General features: G+C 36.6%; 1 protein-coding gene across 1 annotated transcript in view; it reads right to left on the minus strand.

Moving 5' to 3' along the window:
* The window catches only part of LOC140786505 (DNA repair protein REV1), a 45,336-nt gene that overhangs the window by 10,378 nt on the left and 14,956 nt on the right, over positions 1 to 20,002 (minus strand). The window contains exons 11-20 of the mRNA XM_073134987.1: positions 17,257 to 17,349; positions 12,505 to 12,564; positions 12,317 to 12,403; positions 12,098 to 12,181; positions 11,684 to 11,756; positions 10,669 to 10,737; positions 3,343 to 3,456; positions 2,698 to 3,128; positions 923 to 1,012; positions 269 to 846 (exon numbers count right to left, since the gene is read on the minus strand). Coding sequence (XP_072991088.1) covers positions 269 to 846; positions 923 to 1,012; positions 2,698 to 3,128; positions 3,343 to 3,456; positions 10,669 to 10,737; positions 11,684 to 11,756; positions 12,098 to 12,181; positions 12,317 to 12,403; positions 12,505 to 12,564; positions 17,257 to 17,349 — 1,679 coding nt within the window. The remainder of the gene's footprint in view (positions 1 to 268; positions 847 to 922; positions 1,013 to 2,697; positions 3,129 to 3,342; positions 3,457 to 10,668; positions 10,738 to 11,683; positions 11,757 to 12,097; positions 12,182 to 12,316; positions 12,404 to 12,504; positions 12,565 to 17,256; positions 17,350 to 20,002) is intronic.

The raw sequence follows: 20,002 nt of genomic DNA on the forward strand, positions 1-20,002 counted from the left end.
TGTCTAATAGATCCAATTTGTCTGTGCTTTACATATAAGAGCTCATAAATATAAAAGAAATACTTACTTCAAAAGGACCACGTTTATAATGACAAATTTATTCTAATGAATCTAATGAAACATTTGAAGAGCATCAAACATCCAATATCAATTCAGGAATATTGTAATACCTACTGTGGAAAGAAATACCTAACATCGCAAGGAAGATGGTGAAAAAAGAACAAAAATATGGTGTTAAAAACTTCAAATAAATTTGATTATATCATACCTTTTCAAAAGGCAAAAGCAATTGTAGAGCTCCTCGATGTCCGATTCGATCTTTAGATTGATATACTGTGTAAGAAGCTCAGAGAAGTATGAAAGAGTTTCATCCCATTCTTCAGTGTCAGGTACAGGAGTTAAGGGAAGAAAAGAGACCATAGATTGAAAAATGGAGGATAATAGATCATCACCCCTGCATTTAGCATACAGTTCTGCAAAAATGTTCAAAATCATACAATTGCTAGTTCTGAACTTCTCAACCCAGTTTGGAGGACTTCCTGACAAAAGAAAAGTTCTAGAATATTCTGCGGTTTCGCTTCCTTCAGCCTTGAGGAATTTTCTTGCAGAAGTACACCTCAAGGCATTATCAATAATATCTTTCTTTCTGTGTGGAGGAAGTAATCCAAGTACGTCAGCCCTCACATCATGAGGTAATTGTTGCAGAACAGAAATATCTGCCTGACTTAGAGAACTAGGCATTAAACCAATCTGCTCATCGGCATTTCTTGATTTACTGGTCGAACAATCGGATCTCGAGGAAGAAGCAAATGCTGCTTTAATTACATAAGGTGTTCTCTCCATAAACTACCAGAAAATTCAGTAAAAGTCATCAGACTGTCCAATATCTAGAAAATGAAGAAAGATAGAATTCTCAATGTACCTCACTATTTCCTGGATTGGCACATTCATATTGCGTATATGCATTTGTACCATTGCAATTGCCAGGCACATTTTCCTCTGGACAGACAACCTGGTGACACAATCAGGTAAATTCTAGAAGCTCAATTGATAGCCGGGTAAGTACTGTTCATTTACTAATTTTACATCAAATTGCACATATGGAAATATGATATTCATTAATGGATATATTCATTAAACCTTACAAAAATTATGTTCTAGACTGACAGTCTAACATGCAAGCTAGACAATACCTTCACTGTTATGATGTAAAATATCTTCCATAACCAACAGTAATCTCTCATTCCATATCACTCTCACCCTCTTACTGTAACACCATCCATCTCCATCCCCCATTCCACAGTATTCCTTATGTACTTCATCCTTAAATCCTTCTCAATCTTCTCCTTGCCAAGGTTCTTCTGCACAATCTTCTTGGACACAGAAGCTAATTTTGTTGGGGCACCATAACAAATAGGAATGACTCTTCATTTTTCTTCTTATTATCGTCACCCAAAAACTAAATGCCCTTACTCGCATGGTAGTATTACTCGCAGGGAAGATAGTCAACCAATCAAGTATAGAGTGCACAATTTCCAAATGGGCTAAGTGCTGGGCTGGTCACGGCACGCAAGCAAGAAGGCAGAGGGTGTCTTCCTCATCCCTTTCACTGACCATGGAGCATTGTGGAGGACAGGTCTCCAGGGAACCCTCCAGGTTGAGGAGGGTAAGTTCATTCTTATACCGTGGAACATAGCTAGGGAGCTTTCAAGACAGAGCCACCTGCCCATAGACAACTGGAATGAGGAGGCTATCAAGAGTGCCATTAGCTCCTTAGCATGTTAGAGGTTCTCAACAAGGATTGTCCATAAATGCTCCTAGTTCTGGCCTTCTAGGCCATTATTAACGAAAATCTTGATGGCTTCCGCAAGCAGGACTTCATTCATGCTAGATGCTCAAAGAGGATAACTCCAAAACTCAATCACTCCTGTCCACCATTCATCTGCCAACACCAAGACTGTTTGGGACCAATGGCTCAGATCCTCCACAACATCAAAGCCAAGAGAAGAAAAAGGGCCATGATCCTCAAGGAGATTGAGGCAGAGAAAGCACTATACTAGTTCAAGCTAGCAAAGACGAGATAGAGAAATCCTTATGGGAGGAGTTCTTCAAGTGTTTTGGAATTTCCCCTTTGCCACAAGTGTTACCATCTTTGTCCTCTTTACCATTTTCTATGACATCTCTCCCTCAAAGGGGCGGGGACAGCATGTAGTAACTCTACCACTCCTCAAGGTCGTTCATGGGTCAACATACTGCTTACCTTAACCGCTAGGGATGCAAGGCATGCGTGGCCTCTGGTGGTTTAAGGAGACCTCCCAACTTGATCAAGATGAACCTCGTATCCTCTCAAGATTTTTCTTTATTGTTTCAACCTTCTTAGCAAGCATCTGAGGATTCTATACATGAACGCTTTTCTTAATTCAGCTGCAGCATTTATAGGCCCTAGTGACTCAAGAAAAGAGAGCCCATATGACTAACAAGGAAAATGACCTCAATTTTTACACAAAGCACTACAACTGGTGCCACTTTCTATTCCACAATGTGCACCTTTTTTATAATTTTCCTTAACATTATGTTCATTTCGTGCCTATTGGTGTCCCACTTCTGTGTTCATTCAATAATTTTATTAATGTCTTAGAACTGATAAATGATGAAAATGTCCTATATATAGAAAACACACTTCAGTAACTAACATACCTTACTCTCAGTAGTTTGTTCAGCCGAGGGGACAATGGAACCTACAGAATATTTGCCTCTTTTTCTATCAATGGATTCATCAATAATGTGCTCTTTAGTATCGTAGCCTTTTTCTGGTAAAGATATTGCAGACTTGCAAGAATTTATTCTTCCTTTTTCTTCTTGATGCATCTCCATAAAACCATGTAACTCTCCCTTGTACATAGCATTTATCTCTGATATTATCTCAGGAGGAAGGTTCTTGACAACTTCTAAATCAAGATGGCCTAATGGTGGCAACTGTGAAATGCTATTTGCATCAGCACAAGAATTTCCCAGATGGGCATTTGCTGGACAAGATATCTCATTGTTACATGATATTGTAGACTTCCTATTATTTTGTTGATTGTCAGAGTCTGCACAGTGTAGTCTCCAATCAGCCAATAAGATATCTGAAAAAAGGAGAAAAATAGCATTCCATAAAACTGACTTCATCTCAAGGAATGAACTGTAAGGATTATCTAACACCAAATGTTTGGACAGAAAGCCAAATTATTGGACAGAAAGACATCTTGAAATTGTTGAAATCTATCAACTAGTAGCAAAAAACAAACTAGACATTGATATGAAATTATGTATTTGATAAGATAAAAATATGCTGAATACCTCCAGCATCTCCACTATCACTCTGTTTAGATGAACTGCCAATATCCTTATGCGCCTCCTTGCTCTTCGAAGATGGAGAAGCAAGCCATGCTTCAAGTAGATTTTCTTCAAGTCCTTGGAAGAAGTGAAAAACCATGAAGGAATGTTTAATGTAATAAATACTAAAAGAAAATAAAGGTAGATAATGTGCAAATATGACCCAGAAGGTTAAACTTCTATACATTATCAAATATATTCTCATGTAGATCCTACTAGCTTGGTGGAAGTAACGGATCATTCTTGAGATTGCCCACTCAGTTTAACATGTTACCTCAGCCAGGCCAATTTTTCAAGATATTATCAGCACATTCCCCTAAAAAGATCCAATGAATGAATATAATTCAGGTGCCAGCATAATCAGTAACACGATGGTCTGACATCAACTTAACTAGCATACCAAAATTTAATTTGAAAGGGACCTCTCGCCAGCTACAAATTTTTCTCTAATGTTTTCTAGAGATATCAGCTATTGCCAATAGTCATCATCTATGTAATGCTAATAGAAAAGTATTACATTTACAAAAGCAGGTATAGACTCCATTAGTATTACATGCAAGGGATATGCTTCAGGTTGGCTATTAATGCCATCCACCAGAATGAGTGAGAAAAGGATGAAAGAAAGAAAGAAAGAAACTATGCCAGATTGCACCTCATTGGTATTAATATTGTCCTTTAACCAAAAAACCTTATGTTCCTTTAGAAATGAAAAGAATAAAACTTGAAATATATAATCTTAAAGAACTACAATTCTGTTATATGCCTACCTAATTGTGGTGCTATTACGATCCGATCACATGAGTTAAGTCGAATCAAGTCGGGTCGAGTCAAGTTAGTTAGTTAGTTTTATTTTATTATTTTAAATTTTAAATAAATCGGATAATCCATATGTGGATCTGATCCCCTAGGCTCTTATAAATAGGAGTAAACATGTGTTGATTAAAATTATTGAATGAATCTAAATTTAGCCAAATTATCCTTTTCGTCTTTATCTTTCATCGTAGCTGTTAGATCGTCTTTTTGTTTTAGGAGTAAATCATAACCATGAAACCCTTCCAAACTTTCAAACCCTAGCAACCATCTTTCTTCACGAGCCACACAACTCTACGACCGTCCACCACCACCCTTGGCCGTTAGTCACTTTCTAATGACCGCCACAACATTGGATATTTACCGTTCTAACCTTACTCCACTCTTTTATTTATATTTTTTTCATCCCGACCTCCGATTTAGGTGAAACTAGAACAATTAGAACCCTAACTCACAAGGCTACCACCACTTAAACTTTTATAATCTTTTTACGTTCAGATCGGTCCTGATCTAGTTTGTAACATTAGTATCAAAGCCGACATTTCTCGAACAATAGTTATCACGGAGCGTCATGGAGGACTAGGAACTCATCTCCAATCCTGTGGGAGTTTCTCTTGCGCCCCTCACCACTAGCAATCGTTAATGATGAGCCATCGACATGGGCAAAGGTGATATTTAAAGATTTTTCAGCCAAATTGAAAGAAAACTTGAAAGAGAACTCAAAGGAGATCAAAACTGCCATCAAGTACTCAATATAGGCCTTAGCAGCGGTTCTCCTAGCCCAGCATGACTAACCCCCACTAGCACCACCGGCCCCGGTAGAACAAGCCCTCCCACGACAAGAAAACCCAAGCCATGAGGGAAGGGACGAACCGGCCCAAACCGCGGCCTCGACCCCTCTTGCCACCGTAGAGGTCCCTCCACCACTGCAAAGTCTCATAGCCGCCGCTGTCGCATCGTAACAGCCGCCAAATAAGGGCCAAGGTCGTCTTCCTCAGCCATGATGGAAGCTAGGGCCGAAAACCCTAGCTTTCCACCAATGGCTATCCAACCGCTCTCAACCCCCCCCCGCCATATCCAGTCCCTTCCATGGGACCCCTTCACTCGAGCCATGCTTGCGGCAGCCGCAACATAAGGTCAAAAGAGTGTTGTCGACGACCCTCTTTGTTACAGCAAAACCGTGGCTCATAACCGAGGGTCCGGTGACAAAAGGCCGACTGCCATCCAATAGTGGCCACCGCAATCGCCGAAAACCACTATGTGGCTGAACCTGACGACCACGCTCGCGACATTATTGCCCGAGTAAGGCCACGTCGGGGTGGCTTCCGCAAGCCTCGCCGCCGCCTCAGCTACACAACAGTAGGACTACGGCCACCAACCGCAGTCGCCAATAGCCAAGGGACCCTCCGGCGACGCGCTATGGCCGCCGCTGCAGCAACCTAACCCCGAGCTCGGTTTTCAACTACCACCGCCACTCCATCACCGCAAGGACCCATCGGACGCCGATCCATGCAGCCCACAATGTCGCCTCTAGGTCAAAAAATAACCTCAACCCTAGGGTTAGGTTTTTGGCTATTAAGTGGGAGAGATAAATTGCACGTATCTCAAGGGACTTATATTCATGCCCTCGAGCTCAAGAACAAGCCCGAGGACGACAGGTGTAACAATCCAATGGACCCACACAACTAATTAAGTCGTATAAGCATGCAAACCCATTGGCTTACGAGCACGACATTAATCGAAAGATCCAACTCGCATACTAGTTACTTTGAGGACAAAGTATTGAAAGCATGGTGGACAATTACAATCTGACCACATGGTTAAGTCGAGACAAGTCAAGTGAGTTAGTTAACTTTTTCTTATTATTTTAAATTTCAAATAAATCAGATAATCCACATGTGAATCCAATCCGTTAAGACTTTACTATAAATAGAAGCAGTCATTTGTTAATAATAATCATAGAATGAGAATTCAGCTTTGTTCTTTTATCCTTTTCGTTTTTATCTTTTCATATAGTCGTTAGATCATCCTTATCTTTTTAAGAGTAGATCGTAACTGTAGAAGTCTCCCAATTTTTCAAACCCTAGACACCATCTTCTTCCAGCAACTACCTTACCTTACGACCGTCCACCACCACCATTGGTCGTCTGCCGCCCTCCGACAATATTTACCGTTCTATATTGTTTCGACCTTCCTCCATTGTTTCATTTATAACATTTCACGTGAAACTAGAACCATTAAAATCCTAACTCACAAGGCCTAAATTTTTATTATTTGCATATTGGTTTAATCTGGTTCGTAACAGGTGCGTCCATGTCTGCTGATCCTTAGTCATTCTGTTCAAAGATGAAAACAAACTACTTTTTGAGGTCACAAAATCAAGGTTCTAAAATTCGATATTAAGATCAAGATTAGTCGAAAAAAAATAATATGTATCAATCGTATCAGCTGCTTGCATCGATTCAGACTATTTTTAATTATTTAAAATTTTAAATATTATTTAAAAATGCAGAAAAAAATTGTAAAAATTTAGAAAAAAATATCAAAAAAATAAAAATTAGTCACACATGAAGCCGAAAAACTAAAGAAAAAAACTCACTTGTAAATTACTACTACAAAACAATAGTGAAGAAAAATGAGAAGAAAAAAATATTAACCCAAGTTCACCAAAGCGTGGAGTAGCTATTAGGGCTCACCAACTCGGTGAAATGTGAGGTTGGGAAGAGAGTGAGATAAATAGAGGGTAAAATTTAATTTAAAAACTTAAAGGAAGCAACTGAGAACATCAATAGAGGTTAGATACATCTTCACTGAATCTCGAACCAATGGAATGTAGCTCTAATTGCACCTCCCTCTAGGCTCAATAGGCATAAAGACATAATTTCCCAAACAAGTCTCCTCTTTGTGTACAATTTCCTTCATAACTATGCTTCGTACTCAATACTTTGTAGACATATATATGAAGCAAAACTGTTGTATCTAGAGCAATGCAATAAAAAATCAAGAGAAAAGAAATGCGCAGTTATGCACACAGATTTACATTGTTCAACAATCATCTACACCAAAAGGATCAAATTAACATAAACTAACTGGCTAACGTAATTGACTCAGATCAAAACAATCATTGCTCAATTTGTTAACTTACGCGTAGCTTTAGAGATAAGGCAGGAACATGCACACATTTTGTCACCTAATGTCCTAGACAATCTAACAGGAATGTGATCTGTCACACCAAATTGATGGATATTGATCGTTGGACCATGATCATGATGGCTTCCACACCTATGTCTATTTGTCAGAAAAAGCACTTGGGGGGTCAACGCAAATTGGATCTCTCATAGGCTAGGATGTGACATTTAGGTTCCTCAACCAATTCATTCATTCCCAAACTTATCTGAATTTGATCTCGAATCGACTCAAATTGAATAATATTAGGCTAATTTCATGTTTGGGTCAAGTTGGGGATGATCTAGATCTAACTTGGTTATTGTTTGAATCAAATAGAATTGTATTAGGCTTATTTTGAATTTACTTCTAGCAAGGTTCTTAAGTCTAAGGCCAATTGGTCATCTAAAAAGGATTAAAAAACTATTAGAATGGATTGCCCCCTGTAGGGATGATTGATTTGCTGAAATATTTTGGCATAAGGGCTTCTTTCCTATTCTCTTCCTCATTTGAATTGAAACAAGTGTGAAACCCTCGTTATGAATCCTTATCTAATACTCAGTTCTTTTCTTCGCTCTTTTTCTGCATATCTCTCTGCAATTTCCTGCAGTCAGTTCATATAACTGCAAAAATTTCTGCCCCTCTTTTTTCTTGTAACCCTGAACAGTCACTGACCCAACAGCTAATGTTCATATTACAACCTGCTGCCCATTCTATGACATTCAACACCTCATTACTGCAGCCCCTATTCCAGAACATCTATAACCAGATAACTTCTACTAACTGATATCTTTGCTGCTGTTGACATGGAAACAGAATTCTGCTCATTATATTAACCTTGCTTTGACATTCAAGGCTCATTTTCAGATCCAACATAAAGGGAGACTCTCTGGAAAGGTTGCAGCCTTGTTATGGACCATGGTACCTGATTCAAAATTTTATGAAATTCTCTGTACTATAGATTTTATTGCTAAACTGAATTTTCCTTCTTCATGCTATCATACACCCTCTGCTTCCATCATACTGCATCTTAGAGCATTTTGAATTTGTGTATTACATCAATATCATACACAATCGTTCAACATTCTTCCGCCCAAAGATGATAAGGAACTCTAACAACATTATATCCAAGTTATTATCTACTTTATAGTTTATACATCCACTTTTTCTTGATAATCATTAGAAATACTCCATTTTGTTGTAGGCCAACACCAATTAAACTCCTAGTAAGCAAGTAAAGAGTGAAGCTCCTATAATTGGACATTTGCCAATTTACGGTTATACATAGGGGTAAAAACCATAGTTTCCAGTTTCGGCCGATCCTGAGTGGGATCGGCCGAAACGGATCGGGTCGGCTATAGCTGATCCCGATCTAGGCCGAAACCAGCCAGTTGGCAGGCGGCTGCAGCAGGCAGCTATCAGCTACTATTGACAGCTACAGCTGTCAGCTGCTGCTGACAGCAGCAGCTAGAAAGAGAGAGGGAGAGAGAGAAGGAAAGAGAGAGAGTGAGGGAGAGAGAAAGGGAGAGAGAGAGAGGGAAAAAGGAAGAGAGTGAAGGAGAGAGGGAAAGATTAAAAAAAATAGAGGGTGAGAGAAAGAGAGGGAAAGATAGAAAGAAATAGAAATTGTAGGAAAGAATGGATACTTCAGACTAATAGTTAAAGGGATAAAAAAAAGGGAGGAAGAAAGATTTTTAATTTTTTAGTTTTTAGGCTTTATATGTGAGTAATTATTATTTCTTATTTTCTTATAATTTTTTCTAAATTTTTAAAAATTTCTCAACACTTTTAAATAATATTTAGATTTTTATTTAATTAAAATAATCCGATCTGATACAGGCGGCCGATACGTATCGTTTTTCCAGACGGCTGATCCCGATCCCGATACTGATTTTTGGAACCTTGGTAAAAACGGATCGGATACGGATCAGGTAGTGCTCAATCCATATCCGGATCTATATTTTTAGTCCGAATACAGATTCGGATATGAATATTGAACAGATAGCAAAATTTAAAACCATATCCTAACTAAACAGATACGGATAATTTTCGGATAGAGAATCAAATCTTAAACGGATATTAATTAAATTTAAAAGAATTATAATATTTTATTTAGATATAATTAACACAAAAATATTAAGAGTTTTACAATAAATAAATTTTTTGTATGTAAATATGTAAAATTAGATAAATTAATCTCTATAAATAATATATAACGTATTATTAGTAATAATATTAATATTTACTATTTAAATAAGCAAACTAAAAACTGTAAATCATTTAAAACAATATGCGGGTAAACGGATATTCGATATCCGTATCCGAATCTGAAAAATATATCTGACCCGTATCCGAATCAGATAGAATTTTTTTATCCGAATCCGATCCGAGTCGGGTCAGATAGCGGGTCGGATCGGAGTTAATATGACCCATTTTCACCCCTAGTTATACATAAAAATGTTTCTGAAATTTCCTATGGTTTCCTGTCTAGAGGAAAGAAAATGTATTTCATTCTATGATCTTATCTGGTAACTACATGAAACATATGTCCCATGCAAAAGCTTTATATACAGGAAGACCACAATTTCATCATATAATGAAGCCAGCCATAGCTTGTCTAATATTCATTTTGCCAATGGCAACTTCCAACCAATCCATTATAACATATTTCATATTGTAGGACATTTCAATAATCATTCTTAATAACTATTAATAGTATGAAACTATGAATCAGCTGTTGCTTTGAGATTTTCAGAAAAATGTTATTTGTCTTCAAGAATTTCAAAAGCCTTGCATGGATTTATGTGAATTTCTGGATTAAATTGCATGAATCAATCAATCAAATAGATGCTGACAAAGGCATGATATTTATTTAAGAGACTGATGACAAAATTGGACAAGAGCTATTACATCAGGGCAGTCCGCCATTTAAAGGATTAAGAAACGGCTGCAAATTAGTTCTCCCAGCATAGTTAACAGGATTAAGTTTCAATTTATTTAAATTTTTGGGTATTTAGTAATTATCTTAATTTTCTTCTCTTTTACCATTAATGGGGCTTTCAACTATTCTTCATAGTCAACTTGCAAAATTAAATATGAGATTATGTATCATTCATCAATTATTTTACTATATCTTCATCGTAACTATGGTGAGTCTTTTCGTCAATCCAAAAAAGAAAAGAGGGTCTACTAATAAATCAAGAAAAAAATAAGCAAGATATGTTAGAATATTTACTAACTATATATTTATATAACTGTAAAACAACTTTTTACATATGCACATTAAAAAAAAAAAAATGAAACTGTTGTCCTCACCTTTTCGCGTTGTACCTACACTTTCAAGCCGTGATACTTTTAATCCAACACCACGGACTTCCTTGACATCTAAATTCAGATATCACTTCAGTTTCCTTAACAAAGAATATGGAAACATAATTCAAGGAAAATGCAGAGCAAAACATGTAACTGGCAGTCTGCCACTGCAACAAACAATTGCTCCAACATGCACATATTAGATTAAATAACAAGGACAAGTAGTACAAAATCATAAAAATCTAAAACACCACAAATTAACTAAAAAGCATCAAACTTCTGAAAGGCAAGACAAGTAGTTAGAACTTAGAACATAAAGAGAAACAACAATAATCACAAAGGCCGCTATTTCTACCTACTTGTACTTGAGATCATTTTCCTCCATTCAACTACCTGTCTCCTAAACCAAATGTTATCATGCCTTCTCCAATCAGTTTGAAATTCCCCGCCATCTTAAGGCAGCTTCTATTTTAACCATATTGCTCCAATTGTATGCATAATTTTCTTATCAACCATCATTTCATTGGAGGATAATTTTGTCTCACATCTTAAAGCCTTGATGTACCAAATGTTAAGGTGGCAATTTTCAATCTGACATGAAGCCAAGACCTTTAACAAGGTCATGTTTAGCATACACAGGTTTGTATCGTAAATGGGTTGACTCGCCTACCACAAATATCAAATAGGTTGTATTTGTGTCACGTTCAGAATTTCCGATTATATTCAGGGTATGGTGTACAAAAGTCGTATTCCGGTTATTATGTTCTGGTCAACGTGCTAAGCTATAATGTGATTACATGAGTAACAAGCGAGATATGTGGTTTAAGCAGGTCGAAGCTTGTGAAACCATTTTGTGAAATAAAGAACTGACACTACATGGACTTAGAAAATTTCCACTATATTTTGGTTAGCACTTAGTAGACATAATAAGACACTATTAATGCAATAAGACATGGATATTCACCTTACAAGAGAAAAAGTTAAATTTTGGATTAAATAAAGTGTCAGATGAACTTACCTATATGAAAAGATACAAAAATTTGTTTTGCTATTCGCTGTAGAGACATCACATTATCAGTGGCAACAGGAATCTAGGAAAGGAGAAAGAAATTTAGAGAAGGAGCTAAATATCTTCCCATAGGAAACATATGAAAAAAATAATAGAATATTGTGAATGTGTTTCATATCGATTGGCTCATCAGCGTGCATCAATGCAATTGACAAGATTATAGTTAAATATATGAACTGGAATTCTTCACAAATATAAGAGATTGAATGTGCAATTTTACTGCTAATTGTGCTAGCTATTCACATTTTATTTGCGCTAAAATTATGGCATCATAATCACACAGAAACACAAGTACTGGTTTGAATGCACATGTACATTCCACAAACATGAGGAAAATAATAACAAATGTCCACTGTATTATACCGTCACTGAGCGGCTCACAGTTTCACAGTCACCACATCCCATATACTTCACTGGCTCTTCAGCCCCTTTCCTTCTCTTCTTCACCTAAGAAAACACAAGGAAAGTATCTGAAGTTAAAATGATATTGTTGCCACTTTTAAGGCTACCACTTCTCTGAAACATCTTTATGGTGTGAATAGATGAAAAACTATAATGAAGGAACACCTACAACAAAAATACCTTAAGTGTTATTGTGTGACCTTGTACTCCACATCCTTGCAAGCGTAATGAGACCTCCTTGCAGAGGTTCATAAGAAAGTTCTCAGACTGAAATTTTCATGATACAGTATTGTTAGGAAAAATAAGAGTAAAAGGAACTCAAGAAGAGAAACAACAACAACTTTCTATCCTTGAAACAAAATACCCACATCACTGCTGTTATTAAACCTAACTCCCCAGTTCACTTCTGCACCAACAGATTTTGCTTCCTGTATGACCTCACACAGAGGACGAAAAGTGAGCACATTGAAACGGATTCACTTAAGAATGCATGTATATCTACGTAGAAAAAGTCTGAAGGAATCACATCAATCAGCAAGCAAACAATAGATAGTTGGCAGTAAAAAGTAAAAAACATAGTAGTAAGAAACTAGTTCCATAATGGTAATAGATTTTCTAAAGAGACCAGATGACCTTTAAAATAGGTATTTCTGACTGAAACAGGAAGCAGTAAGAGTTGGAAAGCCAATATGTAGCTCATCTTGAATGCAAACATAGAGTAAAAACGGCAACTATTACAGGATGAAAACAGTGACAAAGCAATCACAGAAATAAAGCAATTCTTTCAAATGGCAGTATGACAAGCAAGACACTTCCATGTCATATTTTGTATGTTAGATGATGATAAATTTAGTAACACTTTCTGCCATTCTGTACCAATTGATGCTAGTACTATACAGTCACCGAGTGAAATAACCTGATATGGATTGGCAAGATAACACAACAAGAATCACTCTTCTGTACCAATTTCCAGCCAGATACTAGTAGTCTAGTTACAATAAGTCACCTAAATTCATGTCAAGAAAAAGATGATTGTAGTGCTTCAGTGACACGCATGAAAACTAGTAATCTTGTGAACACGAGATATATCAGATTCAGAATGTTAGACAACTTGAGTGACTGATGTAATATCAAGCATGTCCTGATTTTCATAGGATTCTTAATCTTAAGGGTTTCTTAATTCTCATAGAAATCCTATTCCCAGAGATTTTCTAATTTTCATAAGATTCCTAATCTCGAGGTCTCCAATGTAGGTTTGCTATTGCAAGCATCTTTCTTAATTATTGTTTCCTATCTAGATCAGATTCCTAGTAATTTTTAGTTTTATTTGCTTTAGAAATTAAAATTGTTCTCTATTTAGGAGGAGTGATGTATCATGGAGAACACACTATTTTTATGGAATAAATTGTTAGTACTATTTAACTTCTCTCTTCTATTTTTGTGACAGTGATGACAATTTCTTTGACCGCTCCACCAGTAACAGAGAAAAATAATACAAGTGCTCATTAGATGGAATTTGAGTAAACAATTCAAATCATGAACAGAAAAGAAAAACCTAGAAGTGCAATATCCAAGGTAAGAAAATAATTGAATATTGCTTGTGCACACTAAATATTATATATCTCAATAGCTGGTCCAATATAATATCCCAATAGATGGTCCAAAACCCAAATAAAGTATTGTAATTTGTGCCAAGAAAACTATGAAAATGATCCTTACTAATGTGAACCTTAATTGCATAGGCCCTAATGGAAGAGAAGGATCCACAAAGTCAACCCAAATAGTTGGGATTAGCAGCTTACTATTGTTGTTATAGGATATGAGAAATGACAGAGAAAGTACAAGAAGGAATAGCATATTATGAGGGTCAAGGATTGTCATGTTGGTCAGCACGAGATAGACAAGGTTGTGCTTGTGGTGTGCTGACACGTGGCACGGGAGAGTGTCATCGTTGACGTGTGTCGCCCCATGCTAACATGTGACATTGTCTAAATCGCCCCATTTGGCTCAATAAATATGGAAAAGATAGCAAGCAGGATGTCCTGAGTGCTACTGGATACCTACTAAGCTTACTCGAAGAGACCCATTTTTGAGGTCCTTTGTTGGTAGGCTTATCTCCCAAACCAAAAGTAAGAAAATGAAGAGAAAGCAAGATCTAGGATAGGCCGATCTAATGATTGAAATTTCAAATCCCATCAAAAGGTTTTCTTTTTCATATTTTTCTCTTCTAGTCTCTTTTGTTAAGAAACCAAATCCGAGATTAATCATTAGTCATCCTAGATGTAGCAAAACGAAGTTAGATCCATCATTTGTAAGAGGCATTCTACATAGATCTAACATTTTGTGCTAAATCTATATAAAATACTCTAAATCATAGAAATTAAAGGGAAAGAGAAATTATTTGATAATTATTTGATAATTGATAAGTTGATATTATGTGTGGAATCATACTTTTTTCCATGATTATTACTATATCAAAGTCTTTTACAATATTATATAGCAATAAAAGATTAGAATTTAAAATATGTATAAATATCATTAGAAAACTATTTAGAGGTGTTGTCAGTGTGCCAATAGCACACTAGGGCTCTTGACAACGTATCGACAAGGCAATCCATAACGAGAGTAAGCAAGGATAAATTTAGCATAGCAAACACGAAATATAAATGGCTTTAAGAGTTACGTCATAATTACCAGATAATTGAGGACATTATTGTTAAAGGCTTAAAGCATCATTAGTCATTGCATTACCTACTGTTTTTACACAATAAATGCAATGGATTTCCCTCATTCCATGAATATGCCAAGAGAAACAATAACTAGTAAACAAGCATTATGACTGAAAGACAAAGAGACACCAAAAACATGACCATGTAAAATATTTCTAGCAAATTAGTCTAGTAGATTCTTTTATTAACACAAGTAGTAGCAAAAACTTATAAACTAAACATGTCTTTGCAGAATACATTTGTATCTCATTTATGCAAAGAAAGATTGGGAGGAAGTTAGGAGAAAAGGTAAGGCATCATTTAATAGTGTTAAATTAATAACCCGAAAGCTTAAACTATTAAGTAACAAACCAACAGCATATATTATTCCTTAAACACGCCCTCTCACATATGGCCTGGCCTCTAAATACTTTGCATGGACAAACGAAAGATGCTGCCCTCCACATTGCGCAATAGATAATAGAATATATGATTAAATAGGGCTAAACAAGGTTTGGACTCTAGATCTTTAGCCCCGTTCACTTTAAGAATAACTTTTTTTCTTATTCTAAAATACAACTTTTTATTCCAGAATAACAACTAAACATCATAATAACCCTATTCTAGAATATAAATACTATTCATCAAAATTTTATCTTATATCACATACTAACTTAATTACTAATACCATTGATATTTATCCAATCAACCTACTTTATATCAAATCAAAAAGTATTTATGGTAATTTTATTATAAAAAAAAATTATCTTTTTCTTCACTTTATATCACATCAAAGATAATTATTATACCTTTATTTCAGAATACAAGTGAATATAACAATAGTTATTCCCAAAATAAAGATCTCATTTTGAAAATAAGAAAGAGGAATACTTATTCTAAAATTGACTTTATTCCTGCAATAAATAAGGTCTTAAAAAACTAGACTATGATACAATATTACCTCACCAGCCACTCTAAAAGCTTAAGCTAAAAACTGAATCCAACTAGATTTAGAATCACGATTAAGAATCGTATTTTGAAAAAAAAAAAAAAAAAAACAAACAAACTAAAGTCGGTGAGGGAGAACCCAAGAATAGAATATCAAAAGGCCAAATACGAGTAAGAAAAGTAAACACGTGAACACACCAAGACACCTTTTTTTATCATAGAAAACTTCTTAAGCATGGTGAAACATCAACACAATGTTCGATGATTCACTATTGTAATTGAGTAGTTTGAAACTTCCCTTACAAAGAAGGTCTAGACAGTTGAAAATTCTAAGCATCACTACCTTGATCAAAGTAATTTTTCCAGTAGAGAATCAAGCACCCCATGATATGGACAAGGTAGACTATGTAGAGGACAAAAAAGGTTGACTTAGTTCTTGGTTGCTTGCATGAAAATCTAGAATGTCTTCAGCCACCAACTCATTTTTCAGCTACGGAATAGGACAACTCAACTAAACTACTTAGTTTTTAGTTTATCTCCTTCAAGAAATGATTGCAGTATGGACAAAATCCAGTCAAAAAACTTATTTAAGAGTCAAAAGTATCTGTTGAAAGAACAAATGATATCCCTGTAATATGTAAAGCTACAAAACACAAAAACAAATAACTTCAGTGCCCTCTGACTTTATTCCTGTACATGTTTTCCTTTAGTTAAATCTGAATCAAGAGCCATGAAAGGCTTGTCTTGTCCAAGATTTTCTTCTTTAGAGATTTCCGTGTTTTCCTCTTAATCAAGAAGAATGCAACTATTCCACCAATAGCCAATATGGATATGATGATTCCTGCTATGCCTCCACCACCTATACCGGAATTTCTGCCACAACAGGCACCATCATTAACACCAGCACTACCATCACCATCACCACTTACTCTTCTTCACTTTTACAATTGAGGTATTTTGAGAGATCCAAGTAGTGGAAGTGACTTAAATGAGAGGGTTTTTTCATATTTTAGGCAAAGATGGGCCTAACAAACAAAATACCCTAGTAATATAGTTTCTTTAGTAATTGATTAGAAGATGTGCATTTGCTTCTAGATAATCATCGAAACTAATTTGACTTTTCACCCTTGTATGTATGCAGATAGTCCATAAAGAACAAAAAGGGCACATTGTGAAGGAAAGTCAAAAGAAGAAGATCCATAAAAGAATCAAACTTGTTTATTTTTCTGAAATATTTCATAAAGAAGTACTGCAATCGAGATATAGGAATAAACAGGATTAATTACCTCAACATTCCAAACAGGCTGAACTAATTATGCTAAAGCAAGAGGACATAAAAATCAGTAATATGAGCTATATGAACCCTCTCGTACAGTTACATAATATATATCATAACATCAGATCAGAGAACTAAAAAACTCCATTCAGAATGCATGGGATTCTAGGAAGTATCTGTTGTCAAACCTGCACAACTTCAACTAGTCGATGATCAATTCCTCGGCAATAATTCCATAACATATCACCGATCTTTTTCCCAAAGTCATTGTGGAGAGCTTCCTATTGAAAGGAACAAAATGCAGTAACTAAGCTTGTCCACATACCATAGATGTAAAGTAGGAAAAAGCAATTAGAAAAGAAAAGCAAAAGAGAATAGATCAGATAGTTGAATATCACACTAAAGAAAATATTAGCAGCATGAAAAAAAAAAAATTCTTCCACAAGAGAAATAGGTAAGATATCTTCAATAGTGATACTTTAAAGTAGAACCATAAAAACAAAAAGGTGGCATCACTACATTTTTGCTGTGCATCAATATGCATGGATAAGGAGGATTGACTCTCTATTTTGATCTTCCTTACATGAAAGTAACTAAGTAATGCGGCATTTGATGCTCCTAGGTCAAAAGCTCTTCCCGTGGCAACAATAATGTAGGGGCTAAACCAAAGTCCTATGAACCTAAATAACAGTTGATACCATATTTGTGAAACTAAAGATTGCTTCTGAAGGTTTCATAATGGGTTTTTTTCTCAAATATCATATGTTCACCCAGAAAATGACAATATTTTATTCCAAAAGGCAGTGCTCAGAAAGAACAACTTAAGCAAATTTACTTATTACTTTATGATCCTTCTTAGTTGATGTTTTCTTCACAGTTCAAGATCATTCATAGTCCAAGATTATCTCGACTTAACAGTCAAAAAAAGAAGATATAAATACATAAGTTCTCTATGTGAAAATAAACAAAAAAAGTTGGCTCCAATTCACAGAATGGAGATTCTTTCTGTACTTGGAGTTGAGAAGAATTTGCCCGTAGATCCCCGTTGGGGCATGTCAATCAGCTTAGGTCAATGTCTACAATACTAATGCCTTATGAATACAGATACTGGGGAGTCGTCCTTAGTTCTCAGATCATGCCGACCCTGAGCAGACCCATTCCTATCGAGTGCCAACCTTTAATAATCCCATTCAAACCTTGTGTTGGAATTCAGCATGAAGGTGCACCCCTGAGCCACTGTCTCAGTCATCACCTATCGTTCCAATGGCTAACCAAAACACCCAGTACTGCAGGCACAGAAATCCAACTTGGAAGAACTTGTCGCTATCTTGTCTGTGCTCAACAAATTTGTGAAGAATATAAAGAATTGTATCTCATTTAGAATGCACAGTTGCAATTGTTTGTACAGATTCAAACATCCAATTTTTTAAGAAGAATTTAATGATACATGATGAGTAGCATGGCAAAATACACATATTTTAAAGTATGGAAAGGTCTAGGATTGTAAGTAGGGGGTCAAGGGTGCACTGCAAAGTACAAGCATCAAGTAACAAGTGAAGTTTTTGCAAAAACACCTTAGCCTTGGAATCTAAATAAAGATTTGAACTCACAAAAATGAGGAGAGTCCAAATCTATAAATGGAATCCAATTACGGGCAAAGGTATGAAAGCTGGACTTCCACGGATACTTGAGACGACGAGATCTCTTGATCCAACAATCAGAACAGTTTGTAAACTTGGTGGAGAAATAGATCAGCGATGTAGGAACTGATCAAACAGAATGGATGGAGGTTTGGAGGCCGAGGTGATGGGTGGTGGTCGGCCTAGGCGTCGATGGTAGTGGAGGATGAGGTTAGGGCATGAGGTGGAGGGGGTAGTTGTAGGGAAGGTGATAGGTAAGGAAGGTGGGCCGCTCCTCGATGTGAGGGCATGGCCAAATGAAGGGGAAGGTAGCAGCGACGGCTCTAGAACTAGGGCTATCGCGGCTGGGTCTAGTTGAACAAGGGAGGAGGAAGATGACCTTAAAGATTTGATTATTCCAAGATAATTTGACTTAGGTGCACACCACAATATATATAGTGGCTATCTAGTCAACTCATATCAGTCTAACTTGACTGGGTTAGAGTCCGACTAACCCATCCACAGGGTCTAAAATGAAATACAACTCAATAAGCAAATAACAATGTTGAAAATGAATAAAGATAACTTAGGGACTAAATTGCGAAGCCCCTAATCTCCACCTTTGGTATTGAACCCAAGGTCTCCAAGGCAGCCACAACTCGGTCTGGGTCTAACTGTCATTGCCACCATGCTTCCCTATGGGAAGCAGTCCATAATGTCAGTCTCGGACTCCCAAGTAGCATTGTCGAATGGTTTGCTAAGCCACTCAACGAGTATCTTTGTCCAATCTCCCCTCATGTCTCTGACATTGCCTAGCCAGCACACAAACCAACTCGACCAACTCGATCTCATTCTCTGGGCTCGGGAAAGTATCTCCAACAATCTAGTCAATGGTGATTCTCACCTTCAGTAGCGAGACATGGAACACGGGGTGCACACATGTTCCCTCTTGTAGCTTCAAACGATATGCAGTAGGCCCAATCCTCTCCAACACTTTGAAAGGACCAAAAAATCGATGCACAGTTTTTGGTTTCACACCAGCCACAGCGTTACTTGGCAATAAGATTGTACCTAAACATAAACTATATCATCAACATCATACTCTTGCTCACAATGTCTTCGATCATACATTTGCTTCTAGTGATTCTAGGCTGTCCTCATGTGTGCTAGCAACTGTAATAAGGTCTCATCTCTGGCCAAGAATGCCATGTCCACCTCCGTGCGGTCCGAAGTAGCCGATCTGTCATAAACGCACAAAACTGGTGCGGCGGCCGTAAACCACCTCAAACAGTGACAATCTAGTGCTATTGTGCTG

The sequence above is a fragment of the Typha latifolia genome, chromosome 4 (genome assembly GCF_019914945.1).
Source record: "Typha latifolia isolate L0001 chromosome 4, TyphaL0001v2, whole genome shotgun sequence".
Lineage (NCBI taxonomy): Eukaryota > Viridiplantae > Streptophyta > Magnoliopsida > Poales > Typhaceae > Typha > Typha latifolia.